The 24583-nt window shown below is 42.0% G+C and overlaps 1 protein-coding gene across 3 annotated transcripts in view; it reads right to left on the bottom strand.

The window, feature by feature from the left end:
* The window catches only part of kiaa1549la (KIAA1549-like a), a 137743-nt gene that overhangs the window by 64469 nt on the left and 48691 nt on the right, over positions 1–24583 (bottom strand). For all 3 annotated transcript variants that reach the window (XM_034141919.1, XM_034141921.1, XM_034141920.1), the window contains exons 4-7: positions 24412–24527; positions 16040–16262; positions 6755–6888; positions 4218–4386 (exon numbers count right to left, since the gene is read on the bottom strand). In XM_034141919.1, the coding sequence (XP_033997810.1) occupies positions 4218–4386; positions 6755–6888; positions 16040–16262; positions 24412–24527 (642 nt within the window). The remainder of the gene's footprint in view (positions 1–4217; positions 4387–6754; positions 6889–16039; positions 16263–24411; positions 24528–24583) is intronic.

Here is a 24583-nt window from a genome sequence, read left to right as displayed (position 1 = left end):
ATACCTACTGTGTGTTTTCCTCTAACATTTTGCCAATATAAAGTATTCCAGAAAAAAACATCTGCCTCCTTAAATTGTAATTTTGATACAACTAATGTGACTCAAATATGTTTTATAATGTCACCCTGATTACATTTTCACAAACATAAATGAATACATTTAATTGAACGTTAATCTGTAAGTATTTTTTTACATTTAACCATTATCTTTTCCTGGCTGAAAAACTGAATTTATCAATCAACTCAATAAGAAGAACTTGTCTATTTAAGCATTCAGCAGACATAGACCAACACTAGCTTTAATTAAGACTGGAGTTTAAGACCCTATTGTCTTACTTAGTTTGGAAAAAATTGAGTAGGTTCAAATTAATTCTCATTTTATCTATTTTTTGGTCTCCACCAACTCCTAAGGCAAAAACGTCTGGCTCATTAGCTGCTCCACTACACCCATCTGCTCAACTCTGACTTTATCTGTTGGATATTTGGTTCTGGGTAGATAGTATGAAGTGGCTTTATTAGTTAAAAACTGTGACCTACTGGTGCAGGGAAACAAGGTTGACAAGAGCAGCGAATGAAAACAGTAAAGATTCATATGAGCAGACCCAAACAATTACATAAAATTAGCTAAAAAGCTGAGTAGAGCTGAGGAGAACTGCATCACTTGTGTGACAAAGCCATTCAAGCAGCTTTAACCAATCGCTGTAGTAGCCAAACACAGAGATGTGAATCCCAGTCTTTGGCGTCAAAATGCAGTTATTTATACCCCAACCAACCACCCTAACATCTAACTATTACTTTCAATGTAGCAAAGGATTTGGGTGAAGATAGTCCAGACCACAGCTATGTTTATTAAGCATTATATTTGTAATGTATTTTGTGGCGACAGGGTTCAAATCTGACGTCCTTTCTGCTCTGAAAACCATGATATAGTGTGACATCCTTCTTTAATCACACAATATATAGTAACCCTCTATTCCCCTCGGGGGAAACATACGCTAAGTCATTAATCATTCATTGCCCTGCAGTGGACCCAATGGTTCTCAGTAGTCAGGACTGTTAAAGGAACCCTACACATGGCTATGTCACTTTGTCTCAGCCCAGCAGCACACTTAGGCAATGACTGAATATAGAATTAGCATGAAGAGAGTTATTGGTAATGTCCAAGTCTGTAGTAAGAAAACAATGAGCAGCAGCGGCCTTTTCACAGAGGATACTCTGTTGCTGTGTCTCAATTTGTACAATTTCCATAGAAACCTGCCATGTTTTAAACTGTGAACATTGTACAGTGTGTCAATTTGGACTTTTTAGTGTTGTCTTAAATCGCACACTGCTGCTATGCTATGACGGGAAGTGATGATGGCCGCTGTTAGCAAGTTAGCTCGGTAGCAACGTTGTCACTCAATTTTTATAGCGCCTTTCAAGAGACCCAAGGACGCTTTACAATGGGAAACAAAACAACAAAATAATAATAGTCACACAGATACACAGGTTAAAAAAAATAACAGGTTGCTGGGTACTGCATTTTAGCTGAGGCCAAAGGCCCGAGTGAACAGATGGTGTTTGAGTTGAGTCATTGTAGTAAATCATTCTAGACTGCACAATTGACCAAATAAAAACGTGACAGTGGCTTCTTTACAACACCAGTATTGTGGTACGTTAAAAACAAGTGAAGAAATGTTTATAACATCTCACATGTTTAACTTTGGTGTGTTCACAAGTCCAACAGCAACAGTGGCAGGTTGCGCAACTCAGTTACGTAGCCAATAGGATTTTCCTTAAGTACAAGCAGTGTGCAAAAGGCCCCAGGAAGTGCCGGGCGTTGAAGCACATTTTCAAACAAATACCGTGTCAGTCTTTGACGTTATTGGACCCAAAACTTTTTTTTTTCATTTACTTAAATTGGGAAAGATACGTCTGTAAATCAACATTTCATTTTCTTAAGGTAAATCAGTTACCCAGTACTAACAGTTGAACAGCCCTTATTTAAATCATTAGGGCTCAAAAAACATTTTCCCTCTCCATTAAATTTGATTTAGCTGAGACCGGTGGATCAGAGGTGGGGCGCACCCTCTATGGGCCCAAGTCCCCTGGTCCTTTTTGTACTTCTAGTCGGTCCATATTTGGCTTCATGCGCCACTGAGTAACTTTCAAAAGGAATGATCAGGGACCCGCCTCCGATGCTTTGACTAGTTCTCTTTATACATCCATAGTAGTGTGCAGTGTTCCACACTATACTCTTGAAATGTTGAGTGCACCATCAGGGTACTCATAGTTCACTGTATTGTGCCATACTTTGCATTGGGTTGCACCTGTGCACTCAAATTGGCACATGAAAGTACAGAAGTATGCAGATTGAGACACAGCACAGGTCGGGTTAGGTCATTTCCCGTCCTCTAGCTCAAAATATCTCTGTTCGTTTTTGTCAATATTGTAGCTCTTCACTGCTGGCAGCCATCCCACCTCCATCCCTGCCAGCTGAGCCTTTTAAGACTAAAATAAAGCTCTGAATGTAAAACCTTTTTCAGATTCAAGCGAGCTGCTCTGTACACTTGTTCCCTTTCTGCTGCTGGGAATCTTATACAAATAAATGGAACAGGTATGTGGGTTCAGCTTCTATCCCCGCTGCGCTTTCAAGTTGAGATTCACATCCTGAGGGCAATGTTTGGGATGTGTTAGAAAAAGTATAGCTCCCTCATATTTCCTTAGCAAACTAGAGGTGAAGATAAACATTTATCAGCAGATCCAAGTATATTAGTATGTTCTTTACCTTGAAGACATATATTGCAATCAATGCAGAAAACAATAAAGGGAGAAAATAAGAGTCTCAAAATGTCACCACACCATAAATGAACACTGACTTTATAGGAGAGAGAATCAATGAGTTAAAAAAACATCCTTTATGAAATATTTATTTAGATATTTTTGTTAAACTCTGTGAATTATTACAAATTAATCATAATTGCCCTGCAGTGTCTCAAATTAGATGATGATGTTCTCTGAGATTGCTTGGAGATACATCAAGTGAAGGAGTATCAAGCACTCTGACTGAAATGTCATTTGTCATGTCTTTCAGGACATCAACATAGTTTTATGTAAAAATCACCTTTTTACTATAAGAAGTATATTGTTGTTAAAGTAAACACAATGTTGTACTTGACCATTTTATTCAGTTTGACTCTTCTCATTTATTTGATTTAACAGCCCGGGTTAAACTATTAAACGCGGATAAAGTTGACAGATATACTAAATAAAAAGCCTACTAATAAAATGATGGTCTTCTAATATTTAAACGTAAATACAAATTAAATACTGCTTAAAACAAGGCTTGGTTGCTGTGGCAGTTATGGCTCAAGAAGTCCAAACTGACGTTACGATCTATACTGTATGGCTGTGTCAATATATAAAATAAATGTTATATACTATACATTTTTCTCTTTCTTATGCCTTTACAAATCTATAATTGTCAGAAGTCAATAAATGGCCGGATTTGGCCAAGGGCCATTCATTGAGTAGGTTTGCTCTAGATAATTTACAAAAAATGTTGAGCACATTTATTAGAACGTTTGCAGAATATACTGCAAAGGTGCCCTGTAGTTTTTGGGGTTTTTCTTTCACTGTAGTGACGAACAAGAAGAAAGGGACTTGTAAGTATAGGTCTGTAGTAATATTATTTGTATAAGCCTATAAGAGTGTGAACAGACTCCTAAAAACAAGTGAAATCCAAAATGGTAACTAAAAACGTAACTAGAAAATGCTCTCAGGAAGGAATAAAGGATTTCTGATTCAGATTAATGACGCTCTGTAGGCTCTCTGTCTCCAGGATGTAGCCCAGCCCAGGTGACAAATCATCCAGAACAAAAGTTAATGGAAAATGTATTTTTGCCTAAGCATCCCCTGTCCCCACACCCCCAACCAATGTATTTTCTTTGGGAAGTTTTTGACCACACATGGATGTAAACATTTCAGGACTTGAGAAGACTTTGTACTAAAAACAATAGTACGTTTTACAGATAACGCATTTTGTTGAGAAACACTTGATGTTAAAATAACTTTGGTTTGTTAAAAAGAAAACTTTTCAGGGCATCTTTAATGAAAAAATAATGCCTGTTGTACATAAGCAAACACAGAAGAGATGAAGGCAGGGATCACTGATTGTAACTCCATGCAGAACCACAGCTGTCCCTTTACACCTTAAAAATGCATTGTGCTTGTACTCACGCTCAGCGATGACCATGGGGGGGTAGAACAGGAAGTATCCCACCAGCTCTGCGGTCAGCTGGTTGAGGAGGCCGCTGGAAATGGTCCCGTTGAGAATGGCGTCCTGGTTCTTCACCACGTACACCACGGAGACGGAGGGAGAGCCCGCCTCCTGGTACACACTCAGGATCTGAGGGCCATATTAGAATGATTATTCAACTGTTTGTTTTTTTAATGGCAAACACATTAAAGTAAAGAGACAGCATGAATAATTTAACCTCCATACAGAAATACCAAATGTTATGAAACCAAATGTCTATAAAGAATGCATGACAGAGCCCCAGACACAGCATGACACTTTGAATGAAAGTTTCTTTTTTAAGACCTGCTCTGGAAAGAATGGGACTGAGTCACTGTTGTGTCTCGTCAAATGTGTTAGTTATGTTTATGTATTTTGTCTGTCATTTCCTGTTTTATTTTGTACTTACCTCTTGTCTTTCATTTCAGGCCCTGTTTCTTCCTCCCCTTGTGTGTTTTTCCCGCCATCATCAGTGTCTGCCCGCCCCTGATTGTTTCCACCTGTTCCCACTCACCTCATGTTTAAATAGTCCTGTCTCTCCCCTGTCCTGTGTCAGTTTGTCTGGTTTGCCTCAGCTCAGAAAGGATCGCTTTCACTCATGTCAGGTTTTGTTTCTTTTGTTAATTTTGTTGGCTTAAAGGGGACCTATCATGCAAAATGCACTTTTGTACGCCTTTTATACATGAATATGTGTCCCCGGTGTTCCAGGGAACTCACCAAGTGTCAGAAAACACAACCCTCTCTATTTTCCTCCATACCCAAATCTCTAAAAAAGGGGCTGCAACGGATCTGATAAAAACTGATCCAGATTTGAACACTGTCCTGACGTCAGGACGGTGGCGCTACGGCTATTGGGCCAACTCCACCAATCAGGAGGAGACAGCCACGGCCATTGCCGTTCGAAAGCGCTGGAGACGCTGTAGTACATATGCCAGGCCTGTAAGTGGCGCTGTAGTCTGCCACAAAAGCAGCGAAGAAGACTTCCCGCCCATAGTTACCATGGTTACCCTTCTGTTTATTCTCCGCTGTGGCTTTTTTTCTCCCTCCCCGAGGCAAGCGTTTGCTCCTGCTGCTTTAATTCAATGCAATCCCTCCCCGTCGAGGCAAGCACTGTAATTCTCTCCGGTTAGTCCACCAGCAGATGACAAACACCCACCTCTCCGCCTCTTCCAAGGAACGAGGGGACCGTGCGGCAGAGTTTCAGTTTCAGTTTGTTTCGCCGGTCAAGATGTCCGTTAAAGTTTAAATCTTCTGGACAAAATTAGAAAAGTGCCGGTCAAAGGTCTTCTTTGTTATTTATTGAGCTTTAAAACAAATGAATAACGACTCTATATAATAAAACACGGAGGACGGAGATCTCTTTTTCTCCCCCTCTTCTGACAGCCCAGCAGCTGATCAGAGCACGTCTCCCCTCTCCTGCAGGGGGGCGTGGTCAGCAGAATCAGACCCGTAGACAGCAAACAGCACATAGAGCGAAATGAGGCATGGCTAAAATGCATGATCTGTTTGGTATTTTGAAAACAGAAACGTATAAATATACCTTATATAGGTATGACCCTACAATATATCATTTAAATATAGCATGATACAGTAGGTCCACTTTAAGTTTTTCTTAAGTTCTCTTTTTGTTATGCCTAGTTTTTTCCTCCTTGTGAGCGCTTTTTGTTTATGCCAGTACCGACTCTGTTAAGAGGGATTACCTGATCTTTGGAATTAAAAAATACATTTAGTTACATTCAAGACTTTGTCTCTGGGTCGTGCATTTGGGTTCATCAGTTTGTATCGAGGTTGTGACAGTCACCATAGTAAAGTGGATTATGATACGAGTAATTCCCATCCCTGTTCCTCCATGAGTGTTAATATTTCAGAGGAGAGGATGAATTATGAATGGAGCCTATATCTGCCTCTGCTTGCTGAGACCTACTTTATGATTATGATGGTGTGTGTGTGTGTGTGTGTGTGTGTGTGTGTGTGTGTGTGTGTGTGTGTGTGTGTGTGTGTGTGTGTGTGTGTGTGTGTGTGTGTGTGTGTGTGTGTGTGTGTGTGTGTGTGTGTGTGTGTATCCTGCAGTCATGAGAGTACCTTGACAGTCATAGAAAGAGACAGAAAATTAGAACAAGAGAAGCAGCAGAGAACAGAAGAGCTGAATGAGATTAAACATAAAAGAGGAGAATGAGCTTTGATTGTGTCTCTGGAAACAAAATTCATTATATCATCGTGTAATTGCAATTTGCCTCAAACTTGCTGACTAGTCTGACCTTTATTGAATAATTAGAGAGCCATGTTAAGATTCATATGTGTTAATTAGCAATAAAGCAGAGCAACAGTGGTCGAAATGTAGCAGGTATGTAAAAGATGTGTTGTTGTAAGTGTCCAGAATCATTAGCAGAGACTTGTTGTTCACATTAGCCTGATCACACGCAAATATGACCTGTTTGGCTCTCTGAAGCAAGCCCTATAAATAGCCTCAGTAGCCCACCTCCACAATGAGCCTGCTGTAGGTCTCCAGCACTTTGTCCTGAGCCTCGTCGTAGGCGTTTTCCAGCCTCTGCTCCAACATCTGGACGAAACTGCAGGAGTAGATGTTATCTGTCGGGCCGACGAACCTCAAAACTGCGGGGGAATGATTGGAAAAGCAAAATTAGGGATTAAAGAAAACAAAGAGACAGAACAAAGACAATTACTACACTCTAATCGATCCTTTGTGGTCTCTAAATGTTAATTGAACAAGCAATGGGTGTGTTGATTTTTGAAAAGTAGAATAATTTACAATAATACTTAGAGATTAAAGATATAAAATAAAGCATGACACAAAGATTTAGTGAAGCACTCTTAAGTGCACCAGTCAATCCTTAAAATAAATGTAAATCCCTGATCAAATCTACGTTGGAGAGTCTTGAACATATTGGCTTCAGTGACTGTAATGTTGTGCTAAATGTCTGTTTCGTATAGTATAGTATCGTTTCGTATGGCATCAAATCGTATTATATTGTATTTTACATATCAAATTGTTTCATATTGCATCGTATTGTATGGAATTGTATCGCATGGAACCGTATCTTATTATATCGTATCGTTTCGTATAATTTCCTTGTTATTATATGACTTATAATACCTGTAAATAAATATGTTTTGTGTTTTGGGCAGAGTACATGTATGGATATGTATTCAATAAATGAAAAGTAGAAAAAACAATAATATACAATTGTCCTTCTAATACCCCCAAACCATGAGTTATGAATGTAAGTGAACAATCTAAAGGCTATAAAGAAGCTTGACTGATATATAAAGTACTGCGAAAGACTGAACATTTTTTGGCAGGAGAACCAGGACGAAAGTCAAAAGGCATTTTCCTCCAAGCCCATACAGCTTTGACATGCTTTACAAACACGTACAGCCTTCAACACTCACCAGAATTGGGAAAAATCTTGTGGATACACCAAGACATGTTTTGGATGCGATAAGTACATTTTGAAAGGACATACGTGATTTAATGATCATAGCCATTTTCTTTTTGTGTTCTTTTGAAATGTAGTTTATCTAAAAAGTGTTATATACACTATGTCCCCACTCTCCCCTACATCACTATTGTTATTATCAGTTTAAAGAATTTGGTAGCAAATGCATCAATAGCAACATAACTAGAAAAGGAAAAGAAAAACGATTTAGAAACTCCACAACACTCTATCATCCAGCAGTATGTGGAATCTGTATCTGCTTTAGGCATTAATGAAAGAATTGCTCCAGATAGACGCGTCCTGTGTGACGATAAACCTCAGCAGTGAAAAGAGGATTATCTCCACTATCTGGAATGAGAACAACTAAAATAGTCCTCGCCGTTCAGTACTTTGGCGGCAGGGTAAACAATATTGAGTCCATCAGCAGATTATAGAGGATGTTATTAATGTTGTCTCAGTCCTTTTTATTGCAGTCACCCTCCATTCTCTCCCCGTCTCCTCCGCTCTTTTTTAAAACCCCTCTAAAGGACGGAGATAGGAGCAGAGGAACAATATTGTGACCTAAATTCATACGTCGTAATACTTCATCTCCAAAAGAAAGCGATAAGATTATTTCACATCTTTCACTGGTCTCATAGTCTGCTACACGTTACAGGCACAAACAGCGTTGACCCAGTTGATAATCTTATGCAAATTGGGCTGTGGATAGTGAATTGGTTTATACTAGAGTATTTATGGTTTATGAGATGAACAAGCCCAGAAAGGGATTTTTATTCTCGCCTAAAGTGCCTACTTTATACACAGCCGCACATTAACATGGGAATAGGTTTTACTGCAGTGTACAGGCGAGGAAATGTGTCATTTGGAAATGTACCATAGCGCAGTTGGGATTAGAGTAAATGGACATAGCACAGTCATTGATGGTTTCCAATTTGTGATTAAAGCCACTATGTTGAGGATTTGTGAATGTCTGAATATGGCAACACCCGGTGGTAGTAATATCAAAAGTCCCGACTGCACACATGGATCTAATATATAATGCTGTGAAAGCAATTCATAAAACTGCTCTCTTGTTTTTCTACTAAAACATCTGTTATAAGAATCATTTAAAGCAATCATTGTAAAATCAGCTTATAAACACTTGGCTATTCACTCATCTAGCAGAAAGAGCAACATCAGCAATCATTTGGAGTCTGCTCAGATAAGTTTAGTATAAATATACCTTTTTGCTCTGCTTGCTCTCTAAAAAACAATAAGTGTCTTGTTGGCTGCTAGAAGTCAGCTCTATGTTCACCAGCTAACTGCTAACCATTTTCACTAAAACCAGATACCTGTTGCTGCTTAAAACACGGTTAATGAGCGGGAGTAAACATTAAACAGGCCCTATTATGCTTTAGGGATTTCTTCCTCTCCTGTAGTGTGTTATATAGGTGTTTGTGCCTGTAAATGATCTGCAAAGACTAACACAAAGTTATCCCCCACACACTCCCCGCCCTGCCCCAAACGATTTGAGTCTGGATTGGACTCCTTTTTACTTCCGTAACACTTAGTTATGTGTCGCCTCTATTTCCGAGGCTTTTCTATTTGCACAACAAAGTTGCTAGCTAAAGAGGTGCTGCGGCACAGGCAGTACGAGAAAAATAAAGAGCTTTTTGAACATTAAAGCATGGAGACATGTCCCAGGAGAGACAGAGATAGAGTATATTCAAATATGAACCTGAAAATGAGCATAACAGTGCCCCTCTAAGGTTGCAGCCAATAAACCAAAACAAATAGCTAAAAAACACTCAAACCCAAAACTGTGGAGCTGCTTGATTATTCTCTCTGGGTTATAAGTTTAGCTTGTAAGAAACAGAATACAGATATTTTGTAAATACACACGGTGACTTTAACTCAATCAGTAACACTCTACCTAACTTTAGTGAGCTCATGCAAACTTGAAAACTGGCACATCTTGAATTGTAAAATAGAAAAACTATTCTCAGTTAGACAAGTTAAGTGTTCACAACCTGCATGTGTATCTTTTAAACAGCAATTTGTTAATTGCCCTGATTCTCCTACCCTTGTTCCCACAAGACTCGGTTTAGTGTAGTGTGTGTGTTCGCGCGCTAAAATATGTTTTTTTAAGAGGCTTAAGAGGCTGACTAAATGAATGGACAATTTGCCTTTGCTCTGCAATCATGGGAGTTTGTATGGGATTTAGGGTATCAGAGAAGAGTAAAGGAGAGACATGTAATCAGAATTTTCTAATTTCGTCTCCGCTCTTCTCTTCCCCTGTGTCTCCCTCCCTGAACTCTCATTGTATTTTTGATTTCCCTGCTCTCCTTCTGCTCACTGCAGGATCCTCCTCTTTGTATGTTCAAGGTTCAAGGTTCTTGATGCTGGTTTTTGTCCGGATGCTGGGGTACCACCTGCCAGACGGCAGCAGACAGAACAGTTTGTGGCTGGGGTGATGGGGGTCTTTTATAATCCGGAGGGATTTCTTCCTGAGCCGCTGGGAGTAAAGGTCCTCCATGGATGGCAGCTCCGTCCTGGTGATGTGCTGTGCAGTTTTCACCACCCTCTATAAAGCCTTACGATTGAGGGGGGTGCAGCTGCCGTACCAGGCCGTGATGCAGCCAGTCAGGATGCTCTCTATGGTGCACCTGTAGAAGGTCAGGATGCTCTCTATGGTGCACCTGTAGAAGGTCAGGATGCTCTCTATGGTGCACCTGTAGAAGGTCAGGATGCTCTCTATGGTGCACCTGTAGAAGGTCAGGATCCTCTCTATGGTGCACCTGTAGAAGGTCAGGATGCTCTCTATGGTGCACCTGTAGAAGGTCAGGATCCTCTCTATGGTGCACCTGTAGAAGGTCAGGATCCTCTCTATGGTGCACCGGTAGAAGGTCAGGATCCTCTCTATGGTGCACCTGTAGAAGGTCAGGATACTCTCTATGGTGCACCTGTAGAAGGTCAGGATCCTCTCTATGGTGCACCTGTAGAAGGTCAGGATGCTCTCTGTGGTGCACCTGTAGAAGGTCAGGATCCTCTCTATGGTGCACCTGTAGAAGGTCAGGATCCTCTCTATGGTGCACCTGTAGAAGGTCAGGATGCTCTCTGTGGTGCACCTGTAGAAGGTCAGGATACTCTCTATGGTGCACCTGTAGAAGGTCAGGATCCTCTCTATGGTGCACCTGTAGAAGGTCAGGATCCTCTCTATGGTGCACCTGTAGAAGGTCAGGATCCTCTCTATGGTGCACCTGTAGAAGGTCAGGATACTCTCTATGGTGCACCTGTAGAAGGTCAGGATCCTCTCTATGGTGCACCTGTAGAAGGTCAGGATACTCTCTATGGTGCACCTGTAGAAGGTCAGGATCCTCTCTATGGTGCACCTGTAGAAGGTCAGGATGCTCTCTGTGGTGCACCTGTAGAAGGTCAGGATACTCTCTATGGTTCACCTGTAGAAGGTCAGGATACTCTCTATGGTGCACCTGTAGAAGGTCAGGATACTCTCTATGGAGCACCTGTAGAAGGTCAGGATACTCTCTATGGTGCACCTGTAGAAGGTCAGGATCCTCTCTATGGTGGACCTGTAGAAGGTCAGGATACTCTCTATGGAGCACCTGTAGAAGGTCAGGATCCTCTCTATGGTGCACCTGTAGAAGGTCAGGATACTCTCTATGGTGCACCTGTAGAAGGTCAGGATACTCTCTATGGTGCACCTGTAGAAGGTCAGGATCCTCTCTATGGTGCACCTGTAGAAGGTCAGGATACTCTCTATGGTGCACCTGTAGAAGTTGCAGAGTATCCTGGAGTCCATGTTGAACCTCCTCAGCCTGCGGAGGAAGAAGAGCCGCTGTCGAGCTTTCTTGGTGATGGTGGTGGTGTGAAGAGTCCATGTCAGGTCCTCAGTGATGTGGACACCGAGGAACCTGAAGCTGCTGACTCTCTCCACTGTAGTCCCATTGATGGCGATGGGGGCGTGTCCCTCTCTCTGCTGCTTCCTGTAATCCACAATCAGCTCCTTTGTTTTGCTGATGTTGAGATGGAGGTTGTTATCCTGGCACCAAGATGTCAGTTTTTCTACCTCCTCTCTGTACGCCGTCTCGTCGCCGTCTGTGATCTGGCCGATGACGGTCGTGTTGTCAGCAAACTTCACGATGGTGTTGGAGCTGTGTGTGGCCACGCAGTCGTGAGTGAACAGGGAGTAGAGGAGAGGGCTGAGCACGCAGCCTTGAGGGGCTCCGGTGTTGAGGATCAGGGTGGAAGATGTGATGTTTCCCAGCCGCACTGCCTGGGGTCTGCCCGTCAGGAAGTTCAGGAGCCAGTCACAGAGGGCGCTGTTGAGCCCGAGCTCTCTGAGCTTGATGGCCAGCTTGGAGGGCACAATGGTATTGAAGGCTGTCAATGAACAGCATTCTCACATAAGTGTTCCTCTGGTCCAGGTGTGAGAGGGCAGTGTGGATGGTGAGGGCTGTTTGCTCTGTAGGCAAACTGCAGGGGGTCCAGAGAGTCAGGGAGGGAGGAGGTGATGAATGTTTTGACTAACCGCTCAAAGCACTTCATCATTATTATTATTCGAGGGCGGTGGTGTCGAAGTCCATAGGGACTTGGCTTGGCAACTGGAAGGTCACCAGTTCAAGTCCCGGGAAAGACCAAGTGCTACCGAGGTGTTCCTGAGCAAGGCACCGTTCCCTACACTGCTCCCCGGGCGCCGTACATAATGGCAGCCCACTGCTCCTAACACTAGGATGGGTCAAATGCAGAGAAACCGTTTCGTTACATAGAACCTGTACTACGTAATGACAATAAGTTGAATCTTCTTCTATCTTCTTCTATTATGATGGAGGTGAGTGCTACTGGGCGGTAGTCGTTGGGGCAGGTGATTATTGTTTTTTTTGGGACAGGAACAATGGTGGAGTGTTTGAAGCATGTGGGGACTACAGACTGCAACAGGGACCTGTTGAAGATGTCTGTGAACACCTCTGCCAGCTGAACTGCACACACCCTGAGAACACGGCCAGGGATGCCATCAGGTCCAGGAGCCTTGTGTGGGTTAACCCTTTTAAAGGATTTACACACATCTGCCCTATTTAAAACAAAAGGGCAGTGCTCTGGCTCCTGATCCTTCTCTGCACCCCCAGCCTGGCTGCTCTCAAATCGTGCAAAAAAACTGTTCAGCTCATCTGGGAGAGATGCGCACGCAGACACTCCCGCAGCACCCCCCGCTGCTCCTTTGTAGTCAGTCATTGTCCTTAGTCCCGCCCACATGTTCCGGGTGTTACAGCCTTTGAAGTCAGATTCCACCTTGTCTTTGTACTGTCTCTTTGCGCTGCTGATTGCTCTCCGGAGTTTATACCTAGATTTCCTGAACTCCTCCAAATCTCCAGCTCTGTGCGCGATAGTGAGCGCTTTCAGTTTGCCACGTACCTCGCCGTTGCATTTCCCAATGTAGCAGATGGCCGTATCCGTGTGTGTGTTGATGTTGTTATCCTCAAACACACTCCACTCCGTAGATGCAAAGCAATCCTGCAGAGCTGAATCTGATTCCTCACTCCATCGTTGTAGTGTCTTTGTTACCGGTCTGTCCCGTTTAAGTTTCTGCCTGTAAGCAGGCAGCAGCAGCAGTGAGATGTGGTCTGATTTGCCGAAGGGAGGGCGAGGGAGAGCCTTATATCCATGTCGAAAAGGGGAATAAACATGGTTCAGTATGTTTCCCCCGCGCGTCGGGCAGCTGATGTGTTGGTAGTACTTCGGCAGGACCTTCTTCATGTTAGCGGTATTAAAATCCACAAAAAGTCTCGGTCTTGTCGATAATCCCAAACAGCTGATCGAGTGCCGTGTTGTTGTGGGCGAGCGGCGGAATATACACTGCTGTGATCACAACAGATGTGAATTCTCTCGGCAGGTGAAAAGCCCGGCATGTGATCATGAGGTGCTCTCGATGAGCGGAACAGTCCGAAGACATAATCCTCACATCTGTGCACCAGTTCTTGTTAATTACACACACACCGCCTCCTTTACTTTTCCAAGAGTTAACTGTTCGGTCCTGGCGGAAAATAGTGAATCCGTCAGGAACAATGGCGGAGTCCGGGATAGCGGAGTTGAGCCAAGTCTCTGTGAGAATGAACACGTTACAGTTCTTAATGTCCCGTTGAAAAGTAATCCGACTTCTGAGTTCATCTAGCTTATTTTCAATGGATTGAACATTAGCCAGAAGAATACTCGGAAGAGGGGGTCGGTTTCCTCTTTTCCTCAGTCTGACCAGCAGCCCGGCACGGGACACCCGCTTGGTCTTCTTCTTGCGTCTCTCAGGTAGGGCAGCAACAGGTAGCCATGGCGGATCTCTATTGTCTGTCGGTGGGCTATTGTCCACAAGGTTACTGATGTGAAGAAGTTCCTCTCTGCTATATTGTATAGCAGAGTTGGAACCATGTTAAAAGCAGGCGGCAAAAAGTAAATAAACACTGAAAAAATATGAAAAAGGGCAAAGTTGGAGACAAGCCAAAAGACAATGCGGCCATCTTCACCGGCTACGCTTCCCTGCAGTCTCTGGATTTCCTTGCTCTCACTGAGACCTGGATTACTCCATCCAACACATCCACCCCAGCAGCTCTCTCCACAGCATATTCCTTCTCCCACACACCCAGACCCACTGCCAGAGGAGGTGGCACTGGTCTCCTGCTCTCTCCCAAATGGAGCTTTTCCCTCTACCAACTACCTAACTTCACTCCTTCCACCTTTGAATTCCATGCTGTCACAGTAACCCATCCTATACAATTAACCATTGTTGTTCTCTACCGTCCACCTGGCGCCTTGGGGGACTTCTTGGAGGAATTAGATAATCTCCTCTCACACATCCCTGAAACTGGCCCTCCCGCTGTACTTCTCGGAGACTTCAACCTCCAGACAGAGAAGATATCTGAACTAACATCTCTTTTAACCGCCTTTGCTTTCTCACTGTCTCCATCCCCACCAACTCATAAAGCTGGCAATGTCCTTGATCTCATATTCTCAAGGAACTGCACTACTTCTAACCTCTCTGTAAACCTGCTTCACACCGCGGATCACTTTTTCATATCATTCTCTCTACCCCCCCAGAGAGGTGACATTCCACGTCCCCAAAGCCAGCTTCTGTCGCCCGGGTCTGGTCCGTCGAGACCCTCTGCTTTCACTGCCACCCTTCTGGCAGCGCACCCGACCCCATCGCTGTTTCCCGTAGGTGGTGGGCCCGCAGGACGGAGAAGCGGAGGTGTTGCCCACGCTGCCTTTTTGGGCTGTGCCCGGCCGGGCTCCGTAGCAAGCCCGGCCACCAGACTTCTGGGCCTGGCTCCAGAAGGGGACCCCGGGCTTCCTCCGGGCCGGGTATCCTCACTTCGTGTGTCGTCTTTCATGAGGTCTTTGAACCAATCTTAGTCTGGCCCCTTGCCTGAGACCGATTTGCCATGGGAGACCCTACCAGGAACACAAGATTCCAGACAACACAGCCCCCAGGTTCATCAGGGCACACAAACCTCTCCACCACGGTAAGGTGCTGGTTCTTCAGAGAGGAAACAATTATGCAAATATAAAAACCAAAATGTGCCGAAACACATTCAAATGAAAAACATTTCACCAACTTGACAACACATGAGTCTTTTGACTCATGTGTTGTCAAGTTGGTGAAATGTTTGCTGCAAACACAAAATGCTGCAAGAAGCACAAAACACAACATAAACTGGGACACTGAAAAGTGACGCACACAGCTGGGACCGGAGCACTTGTTGACGTTCAGGGATTATAAAGTATGCCAATTGTCACTGTCAATGGAAGAGTTGGTCTGTTTTATAATTTTATAATGCATATATATAATTAGAAATGTATTGTCAGTATATTTGAAATGACTACGTTAGCTAGCTAGCTTACAGCTGATCTGTAATAATATCAGAAGTAATCTTGTGATCACATTGTTAAAATAAGCCAATAAAACTTACATTTTTGGTACATTTCCACTGAAAGTGTCAATTGGCCAACTTTATTATCCCTAAACGTCAACAAGCGCTCCGGTCCCAGCTATGCGCATCACTTTTTAGTGTCCCCAGCTCGGTACGTGCTTATTTAATTCGTTTTTAAATTAGTTTTCGTTTATGCAGTGCTTTCAGTAAATGCTGCGCATGTTTGTCAAGCTGGTGTAGATGTTTTCCATTTGCATGTTTTTGCACATTTGTATTTTTATATTTGCATAGTTTTATGAAACTGCAGCATGTTCCTCCTGATGTTAGTGTTTTGGATTGTTTTGGCACATTTGCACCAGTCGGCCACTGTACATTATAATCAGGGTTCATCACCTGTTTTCAGCTGCAGGTGGATGCTCGGAGCGGGCATCCAGGTTGCCACAGGAACCAGAACGGCCTTAACCAATGGGGTGTGCTGCCTGATGTCCGACAGCAGCTTGTCGAAACCGTAGATGTGCATCGCCTCCACCACCAGGGAGGATATGTAGACGGTTTTGCCACTGGTCACGTAGTAACCTAACGTCACGTTGTGGGGGCTGCAGTCGTCGTGTTCCACCTGTGAAAGAGAGAAAGTCATATTCAAGTCTTTTTTGTGCTTCCCTATCACCTGTTATTTCAAAAGAGGCTGTTTACAAAAGAGGCTGTTTACATGTATCCTAAAAACACAGTGTTTGTCTAGAGGATTTGTGTTCTTATATTTCAAAGCACATACACTACAAAACGGTATCAGAGAAGAAATCAGAAGCAGGTATAGCAGGTGTATCTTTTCAAATACATGCTGCACTAGCTATGTGTTTAGAATACAAATGCATCATACTGAGGAAATGTATGATCCCTGTTTGTTTTTTAAATTGAATGCGAGTCTGTCTCCAGGGTATATGTTAGCTCCAGCCTGCACAGTGATAAATCTGACCAACTGTGTCCTGGAAAAACCCAGAGACAACAATCGGTGGTGAGTCAAGGCTCGTATTTCTGGAGCCAAACACCGCCCACCTTCCTCTACCCTCCACCTGTATCCTCTCTGGGCAGCAGGGGCTGTTGTTACTATGGCTCTTTCCTCAGGCTCCTTTCCTTCTCCTCTCTTTTCCTTTACACTCTCCTTACCTACCGTCTCTCCCTTCTTTCCTCCTTCCATCTTCTTCTTATCTCCTCTCCTACGCTTTCTTCTCCTCACTTCATCCTTGGTTCTCCTATCCTATCTTCTCCTCTCTTCTCATCCTTTCCTCCCTCCTATCCTTTCCTCTAATCTTCTCTAATTTCCTCTCCCCCTCTCCTCTTCTTCTCTGCTTTCCTTACTGCTCTTCTCCTCTCTCTTCTCCCCCGCTCTTCTCTGCTTTCTTCTACTCTCTTCCTCCCTTATTCTCTCCACTCACCCTTCCTTCTCCTATCTCTCCTCACCTCTCCCCAGGCTTATCTTTTTTTAGTAAAGACTCATCCCTGTGTTTATTATTCTCTTTCCTAACAACTATAACTCATCCTACAGGTATGTAGCATCCTTAACTGGTTGATAAACTGCCAACAGATGTCAGCATGTAATTATATATGTTTTGGTTCATTCAAACACATTTCAAAAAAATCCTCTAAGGGACTTGTACAAGTGTGTAATCTGTGCTAAAACTATAATAAGCCTGTAGGAATATTTAAAAATCAATAAATGCTTTACTTCAGTTCTTACTTTCTGTATATTTACAATAGTTTATAAAAAGTGAAAATAGTTATATTATTTGCCCCTTCGGTACATCTTATTTCCTCTTATTGTGTTCCGTTTAAACCGTTGCCTTTTAACCAAGTCTGTCAACGTTAATGTGTTAACTCTCTTGTCGATTGAATCTGGAAACCTAGAAATATATTTAGTATAAATAAATATATATTATAAATATATAACCTTAAAAAGAAATCAACGCAAATTATTTACATGACCATGTTGGACACAAAGGAAAGTCATTTTGATATTTTGACAAACCATGCGCCAGTTTCTTGAAGTTGCACAGTGTGCGATATTGGACCGAGTCACCACTGTGGGAACAGATAGTGCTCAGAGTATGACAGCAGCAGAGATAATATAGTATGTCCTGTGTAGCACACATTAGACAGAGGGTGATCACAGCGGCTTTGTTGATGCTTTTGCTAAGTGTCTGAAAATTGTTGGACTTCATGCAAGTAATTCAGAAATCATGGTATAATAAAGTTAAAAACCCTCAGATTTATCTTACCAGTTTGTCAAGCATTTATTTATTACAACACCTAACATGTATTTGTTTTATACCCCAAAATACAAGTACAGTATACTGGTATTTAAAATGATGATTAATCACAGATTATTATTATGATTAGGGCAATTACATTTTTCAATTGACAGCACATATCACACAAGGCAACCAATTGTTCAGTTGTGCGACACATTAAATACAGCTGCATGCTAAAAGACACGCTGTCTGACAGTTTCTCTGTCTGCTGAAGACAAAAGTAGCCCATAACCAATTCCTCGAAACACTACCTACTTCCTAAAGCTCTGGGGCCTCATTTATAAAGGGATATACGCTCAAAAAATGGCGTACGCCAGTTTCTACGCAATGTTTGCGATTTATAAAATACTAACTTGACGGGAAAATGTGCGGTCCTCCACGCAAACTCTAACCCATGCGTACGCACTAAGCACAACAACGGGAGAGACGAGAAACTGCGACACCGTTGGCAGAAGGAAGAATGGAGAGAAATATGTGGAAATAATACCATAAATAAAATGTTACCTCTCATTTATCAAATATGAAGAATTCATTTTCAAACATTGATTAAAGCCAATCTTAAAATGATTAAACAAACGCCTGTTTGAGACTCCTCAGTGCACACAAAAACATAACTTGGAGAAATAAATAAATACGGATATGTTATTTAAAACCACCTCGAATATGTTGTGTTAATGTGATGAAATGTTTTCTCATAAATTATGCAGTAAGCAGGAGAACAGAATTACGTCTAAACTGACGCCGTTTTGCATTTCTATAGGTTGTAGATACGAGCATGGTTTTATATACTATCACGTTTAATCGTGTTTTATGCCGTTTGCCAAGACTTGATAAGTCGCTCGTAAAACACAGGAGGTATGGAAACTAAGAACACCATATGTGGTAAATTGTACAGCTAATATAACACAACACATTAGTTGTATTTCCTTTAACTGGTGGATTATGGATATATAGTTGCTGATCGACAGCTGGAACACAAACCACCAAATACAACAAAATAATTCAGATCCAGTCGTCATGACTCCACTCCGGAGGGATTCCCCTATCATTTCTTACAGTTTCTCATCAAGGGGGTGTCTCCTATTTTTTTTGTCATTAACCTTTTTCGGACCACTTATTTATTTATTTTGGTGACGATCCGACCTCCATGCTGCTACTCTGGTTCAAACGGCATCCACCAAACATTATGATTTATCTCGACCTCCCCAAAATAACCCAAATCTGACACGGTGTGAGATGTCTTTTTAGCTGTTCTGTCGTCATTTCCTGCGATCTTCTTCATGCAGTCAGTCAAAATGAATGAATGAATGGGCGTTTCTTTGACTATTTATAGGCAAATATGGGCATTACGTGAAGCCCGCAAAAGCTGCGCCGCATTTCGAGTCGATTGTGATTTATAAAGGGAAACAGGCGTAGGAAGTGCCGGTACGCACTTCCCTCGCCGGTACGCAATGTTTTGTGAATCGGAAAATGTCGGAAAATGTCTGTACCTATTTTTTTGCTTTGTACCACGTACTGTAAGCAACCTTCCCACGTCAATCCTACGCAAGGCATTATAAATGAGGCCCCAGGTCAGTCAGTTTTATAACTCTCTGTTGTCACTGCTGTCTATCAATAGACTGATCCAGATTGCAAAATAATAGTCTACGTTATCTGATGGAGAGGATGAGAACTGTGTGTGTGTGTGTGTGTGTGTGTGTGTGTGTGTGTGTGTGTGTGTGTGTGTGTGTGTGTGTGTGTGTGTGTGTGTGTGTGTGTGTGTGTGTGTGTGTGTGTGTGTGTGTGTGTGGTGTTGTGTGTGTGTGTTGTGTGTGTGTGGTGTGTGTTGTGTGTGTGTGTGTGTGGCAGGGGGGTAGATGAAAGTGGACTGGAGCTTAGAGACACTGAGTCACTCCCGGTGCAGGCTCACAAACAACTGGATAAAAATAGCAGGAGCAGGCAGAGGAAGACAGACAGCGGGATGAAGAGAGACAGGTGGACAGACAGCGGGATGAAGAGAGACAGGTGGACAGACAGGGAGGCGGGCAGGCTCGACAGGAAGACTGACGAGCAGGAGAGACAGACAGGTTGGAAGGATATCAATCGGATTAAACCCAGGGAGCTCACTGAGAGGGGAGAACATGGAGGAGGGGAGCAATAGGAAGAATGTAAATATTGAGGAAGAGTGCAAAAGAGAGAGATCATTGGAGATGAGAGAGAAGATTTGCCGTCCTGTTATCTGCGGGTCAAATTTGACCAGTTTCTATATCTTTGTATGTCATTAATCACAGGTTAAAGGAGCCCTATTCTTCTTATTTTCAGGTTCATATTTGTGTTTAGTGTCTCTCCTGTGACATGTTTAAATGCTTTCATGTTTGAAAAGCTCTTTGTTTTTCTCATACTGCCTGTGCTGCAGCACCTCTTTTCACCCTCTGTCTGAAACCAGAGCCCAGTCTGCTCTGATTGGTTCCCTGTAGTGATTGGTCAACCGCTTAGACAGTGGCGTTTTTATATGTACAAAAGTGGTGGGGCACAAAAAACTTAGATGTCTATATATAAGCTTCTGCAGTGACGTGCAGTGAGGTTCATGGCTGGTGAGGCACTGGCACTGACTCTTCAGGTTTACAAATATTATATTTTGACCTAAACCAAAATATAATATTATTTTCAAAAGCTTTTTTTGTCTGATGCTTCGATTAATTTTAAACAGACAGTTCAACAAAAGGATACCCAAAAAATGTAATTTTATCATTTAAATATTGAATTGTTCTCTCTTAGTAAGATCCCATTTTCAATAAAATGGCGGTCTTACCTTGACTTGAAGATGAAGTCCATTTGCCTATCCTTCTGGACAAACATTTCTATTACTTTTTTGTAAAAGTCCTCCTTATCTTCTTGTAGTTTCAAAAGTCTATCATAAATCTAATCCATAGATTTATCATTAAAAAATTATAAAAGTAGGGTAGACATGTGGATGTTATCCGGCTAATCAAAACGTGCATTTATCTAACAGGTACGTTTCCCACAGATCTTATTTCGAGCTATTTTCTAAAATCCTCTGGAGAAATCTCATTGCTTTTTTGTGCTTACTTCCTGGTTTTAGGACGCGCCACTGCAGCTCTCTCGTCTCCTCTTCACACAGCACACTTTTCGCGGCACACGTACTTACAGCCAATCAGCTCTGAATGATTTGAGATGACGTATGGTGGGGATGGTAGCTCCATGCCCCTCTGGTCATTATTTTTTGCCACACACATTTCATTACAAAATACTCTGAGCATGCGCAGTGAAGTTTTTACAGTCACCGTTGACTTCACAGCGAGAGGAAGGGGCATAATCAGGTTTTGTCCCACATGGCTCTAAACAGCTCAATAGGCACACACTGTGACTGTAGACACACTAATTAGAAGAACACAGACTAAAACAGCAATGTACAGACGAATCAGATGATTAAACATGATCTTAAAATATATTTTATATATATTTTTTTTTTTTTTTTTGCATTTTTGTAATCATTATTTGTAATACTTTCTGCTGACACTAGGTGGGGCTGTGCCCCACCTGCCCCTAATGACCAGTCGCCACTGCGCTTAGAGATGTCCTGCCCCTTAGTCTAGCATGTAGTGCTAGCCAAAAGAAGTGCGAAGTTCAAACTTGGTCATTGTGATATATTGCGAGCATTAACGCGATATCAGCCCTAGTCACTGCCAGGAAAATAACTAACGGTTTAATAATAATATAATAATAATAAACTTTATTTATATAGCACCTTTCATGCAAGATGCAGCGCAAACTGCTTTACAGATACAAAATAAAGATGGACGAACATCATTAAAAACAAGTTATAAACAAACAGAAAGTGTTATATCACAGAACCATAAAGCAATAGAACATGAACAGTGATACAACAAAGATTACCCCAAATGAAAAAGATATGTCTTCAATGTACTTTTAAAAACTCTAATGGAGTTTGCTGTTCTAAGATCCAGATTTCTTGTGTCATACTTTCGGAACTCCTAAAAGAAATGCATTGGAGGATCTGAGTGTCCTTAATACTAGGTTCTTTGCAAGAAAGATGTAAGATCATTACCTCTGATTTGAACTAAAGTTAAAATAATACATTGTTTTGCCTTTTTTACCAACAAAATAAGGTTTAATTTGGCTTTTAAAGGTGGGGTAGGTAAGTTTGAGAAACCGGCTCGAGATACACTTTTTGTTATATTCCATGGAATGCTCTTAACATCCCGATAGCAATGAATATCTTAAGTGCTTTGACAAAGAATCCATAAAAAGATTCATCTGTGGAAGCCGTAGTACTGTAAAAAGCACGACCAATCATTTTAGCCGGCCCGGCTAAAATAATTGGATGGCCTACCTGCCTGTCAGCCTTCCATCTGTGCACAAACTTATCTCGTGCCCTCATTGGTCATGTGTGCGTTCGTGTGTGTTGGAGGAGGGGCTCTGTAAGGAAGTAGCAGATTTTTTCCGGCTGTGTATTTTCAAATTCTAGCGCACTCGAGCTGGTTTCTCCAAAATTACCTACCCCACCTTTAATGGAGGTCTATTGACCATTAATGCCAAAAACAAAAGCTTGTAGTAATGATTGAGAATGAAGTTGAAAAATAATGTAATAGAGGTTGGATAATCAAAAGGAAAACATCCTGCAACAGAATATAAACATTACTCAACTGCAGTGCTCTGATGCAGGACAAAAGGGAAATTATTTTCCATTATCGTGTTTGTGTAATAACCTCTCTAAGTAAACACCACCTGACTATTCAACAGGTTATTTCTATTCAGACTCCAACTCTGCATTAGTCACCTCTTATTTCTCCTCTAGCACCATTCAGATAAGTCGTTGTGTGGAGAATGAGCAAGAGTAGAAAATGATGAATACTATAGAGTATTGTGAAGGGCACGCTGAACAATAGGATATCTACACACATGCAGACAAATGTTATTTAAAGATTAGATTGTCTTATTATCATCAGAAAGGAAAGCACTTTACTGAGTTTAGAGAAGCGGGTGGACCCCGGTGATCATTTAATTTACACCAGGAGCATAAAGACCTGTTGGAGTAGGAAGTGAGTCATCTTGATCAGTCAACTCCATACTTTCTATACACAAATAACTGCATGTAAGATCCTGTTTGCTAAACATTTACATGTGCTTAGTGGTCAAACACATTTTATCTCCCAACCTCGTCGAAAACTGCGGCTTTGTTAGCTTTAAATAGGTACATCTGTAGCTTCTGTTTCAAACTTGTAAGGGATGGTGCTTTTCTCCTACATTGTGTCTTTTCCACATTTACCTTTGCGAGAACAGGACACAAGGAAGTTGGACGTTGAAGCTATTTTGGTTAGGCCAAAATGTTGTACTTCAACTGCCAAGTCAGTCATGTGATGCCATTGGGCCCAAAAATAATTTTTCCCATTGACTTACGTTGGGAAAGCCACATCTGTAAATCATCTGACATTTTTTATTTAGGGAAACCAACTTCATAGATGGAACATTTTAATAGTCCTAATCTAAATCATAAGGGTCTAGAAATCGTGAAAATAGCTGAATTTTGAATTATTTAACCTCTTGAGCGAGCCAAGACCGGCCGTCACGGAGCAGATTGAAGGTGGGGCAACCTGTTAAGCCCCAAAGACCCCGTCGGCGGGTCCTTTTTTTTTTCACAAATAAAAAAAAAAAGATTATTTTTTATTTTAATTTTTTTCTTTGGATGGAATGAATACCTATGGTGATAATTCAATGTAATACATCATTTTTATAGTCTGGTACCTGAAAAAGGTAAAATGGCACTGATGGAACCAGATTTTTTTGCTAAACCTCTCTAAAAAGGTCAAACTTCACTTGTTTTGCCTCAATCTTGATACAGGGTACTTATTATATGTTATAGTTTGGATTCCTAAAGCTTTTAGTCTACCATCCCATCATTCAAGGGTGGTTTTCACTATAAGTAATGTTTTTTCTTTAGGCGGAGGTAAGAATTTACCTTTTTTTGCTATGTTCCATCTGAATTTACTCTGACTGAGAAAAATCTATATTGATTCTGACACTTCTACATCCAACTCACAGATGTAACCTTGCTTTGATAAAAGAAATTATTCATACAACCCTTTAAAAGTTAAGTTGTAGTCATTTGTTTTGGGCATGTCATTTTCGAGCCTGAAACCTGAAAAACAGGCTCGGGGCTTAACAGGAAAACGTGAGTGTGCATGCTCTATAGGCCCTGTGGATGCGGAATATTGCAGGAAGATCGAGGGAAGATCCGGGCATTTTGGTCTCAGGCCAAGGAGTCAGGCCGTTTTGGCTTCATACTCCATTCAACGCAACAAAACTACTTGATAAGTTTAAGGCAACAAAAGTGCTGGGTTCGTCTTAGGAAGAGACTGTGGATCTGGCTAAAAAAGACATTAGTTACATAAACAAAATTGTCTGTAGTTACTATATCTGATCCTGTAAGACGCTTACCTGGGCGTAGGCTGTGGAGTCATTCAGCGCTCTCTGCAGGGCGTGGCTCAGTCCTTTGGAGAGATTCTGTTTCAGGATCAGATCCAGGCGGTTCCTACGCAGCTCAATGGAGAGAACTGTGGAGGAAGAAATTACAAAAGAAATGTAAGCTTTATACGTGTTGATATTTTGC

This window comes from Trematomus bernacchii, unplaced genomic scaffold (assembly GCF_902827165.1).
Source record: "Trematomus bernacchii unplaced genomic scaffold, fTreBer1.1, whole genome shotgun sequence".
Lineage (NCBI taxonomy): Eukaryota > Metazoa > Chordata > Actinopteri > Perciformes > Nototheniidae > Trematomus > Trematomus bernacchii.
The sequence above is the reverse complement of the archived record's forward strand: the minus strand, read 5'-3'. Positions and strand labels throughout refer to the sequence as shown.